Source organism: Silene latifolia, chromosome 3 (genome assembly GCF_048544455.1).
Source record: "Silene latifolia isolate original U9 population chromosome 3, ASM4854445v1, whole genome shotgun sequence".
Classification (NCBI taxonomy): Eukaryota; Viridiplantae; Streptophyta; class Magnoliopsida; order Caryophyllales; family Caryophyllaceae; genus Silene; species Silene latifolia.
The window spans coordinates 148,346,615-148,355,408 of NC_133528.1; the positions used below are offsets into that span (position 1 = coordinate 148,346,615).

At 38.5% G+C, this 8,794-nt stretch overlaps 1 protein-coding gene across 7 annotated transcripts; it reads right to left on the reverse strand.

The window, feature by feature from the left end:
- Positions 1-306: 306 nt before the first annotated feature.
- Positions 307-8,525, reverse strand: LOC141648392 (putative disease resistance protein RGA1). 7 transcript variants are annotated; one of them, XM_074457020.1, is made up of 4 exons: positions 5,312-8,525; positions 4,129-5,227; positions 1,702-3,782; positions 307-878 (listed from the first exon to the last, which is right to left on the reverse strand). In XM_074457020.1, exons 1-2 carry the CDS (start codon positions 8,317-8,319, stop codon positions 4,219-4,221), a joined length of 4,017 nt encoding a protein of 1,338 aa, XP_074313121.1. In that variant the 5' UTR covers positions 8,320-8,525; the 3' UTR covers positions 307-878; positions 1,702-3,782; positions 4,129-4,218. The 7 variants fall into 7 exon arrangements, with proteins under 7 accessions (XP_074313121.1, XP_074313119.1, XP_074313118.1 ...); XM_074457018.1 differs by having other exon boundaries at positions 1,702-1,960; positions 3,664-3,782; positions 4,129-8,525; XM_074457017.1 differs by having other exon boundaries at positions 1,702-3,223; positions 3,664-3,782; positions 4,129-8,525.
- Between the last annotated feature and the right edge of the window lie 269 nt (positions 8,526-8,794).

The window sequence follows — 8,794 nt, forward strand, 5'->3', positions numbered from 1 at the left end:
GTTTGGTAAACGATATATTATATTAGCATATTTGCCCCAATATGTTGTTTTTCAATATGCTTCTTACCCCAGCATATTTGATTAGCATATTTTAAAACTTCCTAATTTCTCATTTTACAATTAAAATGTCTTTCACTTAATCTTAAATCTGCTATTTATCAAACACATTCAACAAAATTTGTTAATTGAAATCTGCTGGTCAAACCTACTAATGAAATATGTTATTTGCAATCTGCTTTTACAATCTGCTTATGTTATTTATAATATGTTGTTTACCAAACAATGCCTATGTATTAAAAAGAGAGAGCATGGAACAGAAGATGAGATACAAAAATGGGACAAAAAATCCTCACAGATAACCAGGAGCAATATGGGATGGTAATTTTGTTCCTTACTAAGTTGAGAAACAAAATGGTTTAACTTTGAAAAAGCTTGCCAGGAATGATAGCTTCGAAGGTTTGTTATTCTCATTTTTCATACATTCTTGTGTCCGATAGTGATGGTAAAAGGAAGTCCTTATGAGTTTATATATGTGAATGTTTTATGAGTGTTCGATTTCAAGGAGTAAAGAGAAGCTATGCTTGGATGTGTGAGGGTGTGAACCCACGCAGCACTGCCGCCCACCCGCAGGCACACTTGATCACTGACTTCAACTGCGGAATTTATTCTCCTTGAATCCTTGATTGCTCGACCATTTAGAGCGTTGGCATGAAGGCTTTTCAGAAAAATGTTAAACTTTCTTCCTCTGCTCTTTGTAGGCAGCTAACCTTACCACTTCAACCTGCTTTCGAGTGTGCAACCCATCGCTGAAGTCAGATCCGTCAGACATAGTTTATCTAGGTGGTTAAATGCTATCGGAAGTGATTTGTTTATCCCACCTGCAGTCAAGAACTTGCATAAGCAGCAGTAAGCTGATGGATATAGTAACTTTCAGGGAAAAAAAACATACCCCCTCCTTCCCAAACGGTTGTTTACCAATTCTATTTTGGGGATCTGTTTCACTATTATGTTTCGGGATTTTTTCGTAATTTGTAAATTGACCTTTCCATTTTGTGTTCACTTGCACAAAGATGCAATCTAACCCACTAGTTTTCCAAAAACTAATAAAAAATGCAGCCAGTAGTTCTTTTCTTTGGTCTTTATGCCAAAAACAAAGATAAATACCCGTCCGTCTCAATCATCTATTTCCTTCTGATTAAAATAAGAGCTTATAGGCTCCTAAATTAAATGTCCTCTCATAGCTTTGTGAAATAAGCAGAGAATAAGATGTTTTGTAGACGGAGAGTAATAATAGCTTTGTGAAATATGCAGTGAAAAAGGGATTAGGGTGTATTGTACCACTTCTTCCTACAACTTAAGTCCTACCACTCCTTTCACATATTCTACTTCAGTTAAGAACTGCAGCAAGGAATACACAGAGACAGTTAGAAACTTAGTTTCAGAAAAAAGTCGTTGAAACAAGAAACACGTCTGCTTCCATGACCACTCAAATATGTTATGAAATTACTTAAGAGGCATGCAATTGTTAGCAATATCTATGTTACTTGGACTTGTTGTGTGCGGGTATCAAACACGGGGTAAATATCCAGGAATCCAACTACTGAGCTTGCCATGAGTCGAATTTTGGAATGTTGATACACAATGTTTCATATCATCGTAAATCATACTATACGCTTCATACTCACAGAAATAACTAGTTACCTCATTGTGGTCATGGAATAAAGATTGGAGTATAGAAATCTCAAAGTAGGAAAGTGTCTGTTGCCTAAAAATGCGAGCATCAGTGGAGCCATAGAAAATCTCCGACTTCCTGAGTCTTCCATCAGCATTCAGAATGGTTTCTTCTAAGACAGGCCACCATGGGTTGGAATTTTCAACCACAGTCAAGGCTCGCCTCCCACATTTGTCATGCCACAGAACCTTATGCTTATACTGCTCAGGCACCAATTAAACCAGACAACTAACAATAAAAAGGATAATTGCATCAAATATAACAGACTTGGAAAATTTTCTTTGCGGTGTTCTGTAGAAAATCCAAGAAATTATAATCAAAAAAATAATATTTCATAGTTCCTCTCAATAACTTTTTAGCAACAAAAACACACAACATATGTTCAACTGCAGCAAGTAAGACAAAGTGACAAATGACAATTACAATGCAATAGGTGTACTGCATATGTATAAGCTTACAGACTCCTAAATTATGTAAGAAGTGACAATGCAAGAAACTTGGACATGCACCCTATGCGTGTTGTGCACGCTCTTAGTTCCAGAAACAGTCATGGAACAATTAAAACTTCCAATTTCACGATCACTCAAATATCCATAAGATACTTAAGAGGCGTGCAGTTGTTAGCACTGAATATGTTTACTTGGACTCGCATACAGCGTACAGGAATAAGGTACTTATCCAGGCATCCAGCTGTTGAGCTTGGCATGAGTCATATTTTAGAATGTAGGGAAGCAATGTTTTACATCATGAATCATACTCTAATGCTTCATATATGAGTCACCCCTACAAATTCCAAAAGCAAAAGGTTGAAGATAGGTAGGTTGGTAGAGACCTTCATAGAAATCAATATATAAAAAAACTAACTCAGACCAAACAAACTGAGCAGAGAAAAGTATCCTCAACTACATAAGCAGTTATAAATCATTTCTAGAAACTTTACCTCCCATACTGTAACTTAGTAAATTAACGGCCGTAAATTAACAGCATTCCATGATCATTCAGCATTGTTCAATAAGTTAACTAATCAGATTGAATTAAAGTAATAGGAGTAACAATTGTTTCGATCAACAAAGGAAAATATCAGAAGACATACCTGTTCATAATTAATAGGGAGTAGATTAATACTCCACAAACATGCTCTGTGCAACTTTTCTACACACACTAGTAACGAATACTCCGTCTATGTTATAGTAGTTGATACGAGTTATTAAGAATCAATAATACCGATTCAAAAAGAATGAAGGAGTTTTCACCATTGATCCATACAGGAACATGAGCCATCAATGATTAAAGCGGTTGCGATCTCTCGCAATTATTACTGCATTCCATAACACAGCATCGTCCTTCATATTAAACTGACCAGTGACCACTCTGCGAATACGCAGCTATAACTGCATTCCATAACACAGCATCGTCCTTGACAGGAATTTCATCAAACAGTTTACGCGCATCCTTCAAATTACCCATTTGATGCATACCCAGTAATCAATGCTGTAAAAGACACCGAATCTCTAAGAGGACTTTCATCAAACACCGAGCATGCACTTCCCCAAATCCCCATACCGAGCATACATATTAATCAACGACGCCAGTTTTGACGACATTGGTGTGGATTTGTGAGAGGAGATTCGTTAAAAAGGGTTGAATATGAAGAAGATTGATTCGGAGCAATATGTTGACAACGAATAGGATTGGGTTATTCAACGACCAAATGGAAGTTGAATATAATTGTAACTTTGAGAAGACGGCGGAAGTATATGTCTTAAACTTAAATTAATTGTTGCATTGGTGAGACTGATTTAAGAGAAAGTTGGAGTTGTATATTACCAATCACTATCTCATAAAAGGAATTATATTAAACATACCAAATTATTCGCTAAAAATAAAAAAAAAAACTACAAAATTCGTACAATGCGTGGGTGTAAACTTACAACATGAAACAAAAATACCGCTTAATAGAGAACCACAGAACTATAGTTCATCTTGGATTGGCCTTAATGATCGAAGCATAAACGTCGACTCCTTTCATATATTCTGCTTCATCTAGGAACTGCAGCAAGTAAAACATAGTGACAGTTAGAATGCAATAGCTCTACTGCATATGAAAGAGCTTACGGGTTCCAAAATTGCGTAAAGAAACATCGGCATGCACTGTGTTGTTACGACATATGTTACTTACGGATGTCATTCACGAGTACATATTCCGCTACCGAGCTTGTCATGAGTCAAATTTTGGAATGATGAGACACAATATTTAATGAAATCATATAGACACAATATTTGAGTGAAGATTGCAAAAGTGAAAGGTCGAAGAAAAATACTGTGTACGGAGTAGGTTGTTAGTGACAATAATAAATACGCAGAGAAAGTAAACAATTTAACAAAAGTAAACAAACCCTGAAGAACCTTCTAAGAGAGAACTGAGAAAGGCAGCAACTTTATGGATACCAAGTTGATTTCACTCACTGCTTCATTTTGTTGTAGCATTAATAGAGGAAGATGTGAGGAATGTGCTGAATATTAGGCCACTCTTTACCCCTTGGTTCTTCACATCTTTCTTGTAGGTATACACATTCATAGATAACAAGTTTCTGAAGGGAAGTGACGCTTTGGATTCCGCCTAGTGATTTGAGGTTGTTGCAATGTTTGATCGTGAGGGACTGAAGTGATGATAAGCAGCCTATCCATTGCGGTAGAGCTTTCAACCACTTACAATCAATAGAGAGGTTTTCGAGGGCGGTCAAGTGCTTCATCCCTCTCGGCAGCATTTTCAGAGCGTCAAGGGATCTCAACTTAAGGAAACGGAGATTGTGACTTAGGGATCTCCAAAGCATGTCATCCTCGAATTCCTCGTCCACTACAGGTATACGACTTAGTGATAGCGACTCCAACGCAGTGAGATGCAAAAACACTGGCATAACACTTGTTAGTCTTCTGCAGTTGTAAATCTCTAGGCTTCGTAAGGAAGAAGAGCTCTTGAATACCTCCTCAATTTCCGATAAACTCTTTAATTCCTGATCATCGTGGATCTTGATGTGAGTAAAGCGGAAGGCAGGCAACGTAGCGAGATAGCCCACACTGTCTACTAGCACATGGAAACTGAGATCTAAGTTTGCAGGTCCTTCACCTGGTAATATCCGCAACGCTTTGTTGTTCCTCTCCAAGCATAGTGATTCTAGGCTCGGACAAGGAGGAAGAGAAATCAACATGGCGCAATCGGTGATTGTTAATGTCGAGAGACGAGGAAATGAAGGTGGCCAAAGTGGCATGCCGCTGCTGCTATCACCTTCACCAACCCCTTTCCACCATCCTCTCAGCCGTTGCAGTTCCTTAATTTCGAGATACTCAAGGGATGGGAAAAAGGGTATATCCTTTGACCCAGAACTACCAATGCGGCTAATTGCACTAATCTCCATGTATTCCAAATTATTCAACTTGGAAAGAGTCAATCTTTTGAGATGCTTCAAATTACTCAACACTGGGATACCATCCAACCTCTTACAATTATTACTAAGCGTAATCTCGACAAGATTAGGAAAGGTAATTGCCCAGTCTTCCAACGCAGTGAGATGTTCCAACCTCTCACAATTTCTAAGCTCAATCTCGACAAGATTAGGAAAGGTAATTGCCCAGTCATCCAACGCAGTGAGATGTTCCAACACTCCTGAAACACTCGTCAGCTTTTTGCAATTTATAATCCTAAGCTTTCGTAGGGAAGAAGAAGAGCTCTTGAACACCTCCTCATAATCCGATAACCTCTTCAATTCATCATCGTTTTGTATCACTATATCGGTAAGACATCTAGCAGCTAGAGTAGTGAGATAACCCACACTGTCTACTTTCACCTCTAATTTGAGGTCTAAGTTTGCAGGTCCTTGACCGGGTAATATCCGCAACGACTTACTGCTTCTCGTTAAGTGTAGGGATTCTAGGGTCGGACAAGGAGGAAGAGATGTCAACTCAGGGCATTCTTGGATGGCCAATTTTGAGAGACGAGGAAATGGTGGTTGCCAATGTGGCATGCTGCTGCTGCTATCTCCTTCACAGACCCCACCCCACCATCCTTTCAACCTTTTCAAATCTTTAATAGAGAGAATCTCAAGGGATGGGAAAAATGGTAAATCCTTTGACCACCCAGGACTACCACGGCTAATTGTATCAATCTCCATGTACTCCAAATTATACAACCTCTCAAGAGATAAGGATTTGAGATGCTTCAAATTACTCAACAATGGGATACCATGTATCCTCTTACAGTTACCAAGCTCGATGTTGACAAGTTTAGGAAGAATTTTAACCCAGTCATCATGTGCTCTTCCCCACCTTGGAATTTCAGTACCATTATATCCAGACAACCTCAACTGCATGAGATTTTCATTTGGCTGCAGCCTATCAATCAGAGCCTCATTATTGGATTCACCAGCTTTTTCATTAAAAGATATTGATATTGCCTTCAGATTCTTAATGTGCTCCAAATATCCGCCTTCCCATTTATTTTCCTTCTCACTTACCAGGTTTTTATTCATAGTCATTTTAAGTTGACCCCTTAAATTGACAAGACATTTCAAGTCTTTCAACTGTCCTCCAAAGTAGGTTAGGTCTCGTAGATTAGTCAACTGGTCAATGCCCAAAGGCATGCAAGTCAACCTCCAACACTCACGTATATCCAAGAGTGTAAGATTTACCAATTTGCAAAAATCATTTGGCCACTCTTGCAAAGTCGAACATTCTTGCAAAATCAAACTCTGTAAATTATATAATTTTGTAATTGAATTCGGGAGCGTCTTGAGTTTCTCATTTCTCGAGAGATCTAGATACCTTAAGTGTAACAGATCTCCAATTGACTCCGGCAAATTTCTAGCGAACGGCAAATACAAGCGTAACGATCTTAGACAACGCCATTTAGATACTAGAGTTTTCACCACGTCCGAGTGGACACGGACGTGATTATTCATATAACATGTACGAATATTACTTTCATGGAAATAGTTAATCACCCCTGCTTTCGCATCAATAAATAAATGACGAAGCTTTCTGCTTAAGTTGTTTGGCAGACTATTTGTCACAATAATCTCGTCCCCCGCAACTTCTTGAGCAAGATCGTGAATTAAATCATGCATCTTAAATGACACGATATCACCAAAGTCATCTCTTTCCACATCTTGAAAAAAACAGCGTTTTAGTAAGATCAAAAAGTAATCCTCACTATCATCAATATATCCTTGTGCCATCCAAAGACTAATCAACTCTCGTTTGTTCATTTCAAAATCCTTAGGGAATAAAGCACAATACCTAAAACAATTTTTAACTGAAGGCTCGAGGTTGTTGTAGCTGAGCTTTAAGATCGACATAATTGGATTTTTGCTAGCTTCAATGTGAGGTAGTCGCTTCTTTTCAAACGATTCCCATATATCTTGTGTTTGACCAAATAAAAGAGTTCCTAGAACTTTTATAGCAAGGGGAACATTGGAGCATTTTTTAACAATTTTTTTGCCGATCGTAGTTAATTGATCGTCATTGGAGCATTCTCGTTTGAATGCCGTCAGCATAAACAAACGCCAGGAATTCTCGTCGGACAAACCTTTCAACATATACTTTTTAGAGTGAGCAGCTGTTGCTAATACCACTTCAGCTGTTTCCTCGGAACGGGTAGTAATGACAACTTTACTTCCCCTACCACCAATTGTCAAGTGTCTACTCAGCTCTCTCCACTCATTGGGATCTTTAGTCCACACATCATCTAATATAAGCAAGTATGTCTTATTATTCAGTTCTCCCTGAAATTTGGTTTGCAAGGATTGCATACTGGAGTCATTACTAGGCTTTTCATTTGTTAATGATTCTATTATTTTAGCTAAAATTTCTCTCACATTTAATCTTTTTCCATCTTGGTCAGAGACACATGCCCATATCTTCTTCTCAAACCTAGATTTGACCACATGGTGATTATATACAAGTTGAGCAAGAGTGGTTTTCCCTAACCCTCCGATTCCCACAACAGCAACAAACGCAACATTCTCCTCCACATGAGGATCAAGCAGCGTCTCTACAATAACCTTCACATCATCCTCTCTTCCAATAATATTCTCATGCTTTTCATCTAAAAAGGAACAAGTGTCCACTTTCCTATTCAAAGTAGCATGAGGGTCAACCTCAAACTTAAATCTAGCATGATCCTTAGCTATAGCATCTAACTTTTGCTGGATGCACTTAACCTCTTGAGAAGTTTTATAACTAAGAAGAATTCGATTCTTAGAAGAAAAGAAACGACTCACCTTATCTAAGACCTTCTTGGAGAACTTAGCACCTGGAGCATTGAGTTCCTTCTGCTTAGCGATAGTGATGACCTCATCGAAGAGATCATCAGCTTCGTAAAGAACTTGATTCAGCTCGTCAACCCAGCGTTGTTCTACACGGGAGAGCTCAGGTGTTGCTTCCACGTCGAGGAGCATGTCCTTGATGAAGGAGACAGAGTTGTTAAGGTTTTCGAGATCGGATTGCCAGTTTTTCATGTCATTGAGGACAGGAGATTGTAAGAGTTTAAAGACCGATTCAGCAATGGAGATCAATGCTCCCAAATCAGCCATAGCTTTGTGAAATAAGCAAGAGAGAAAAGGGATTAAGAGATGTGTGTGTTTGTGTGTTTTGGAGTAATGGCTACAACTTCACAAATTGTCACGTTTATATAACAAGAGCTGCAGCAACAGCTTCCTAGTAGCTGTCATTGATGTGCACAATTCAATGTTAGTTACTCTCTATTATCATGTGAGTGTACGAATTTGTGTATCATCACGGCCCTAAAGACGGGTCAAATACAATACCACATTTCTAATAGGACAAACAACAAGTGCGGTGATGGGGCCAAAAATGTCACCACTTTTAAGCTATTTGACCCGTCTTTAATTATAGACGGATATATCCGTATCCGTCTATAGCAAGACTAGCTGTAAATGTTTTGTGGTAGAAATCAGCAACGATGACTCGATGAGCACAATTATACAACTTTAATTACTCCCTCCGTCCAGGTTATTTATTGTCCTTTGATTTTGGCACAAATACCAA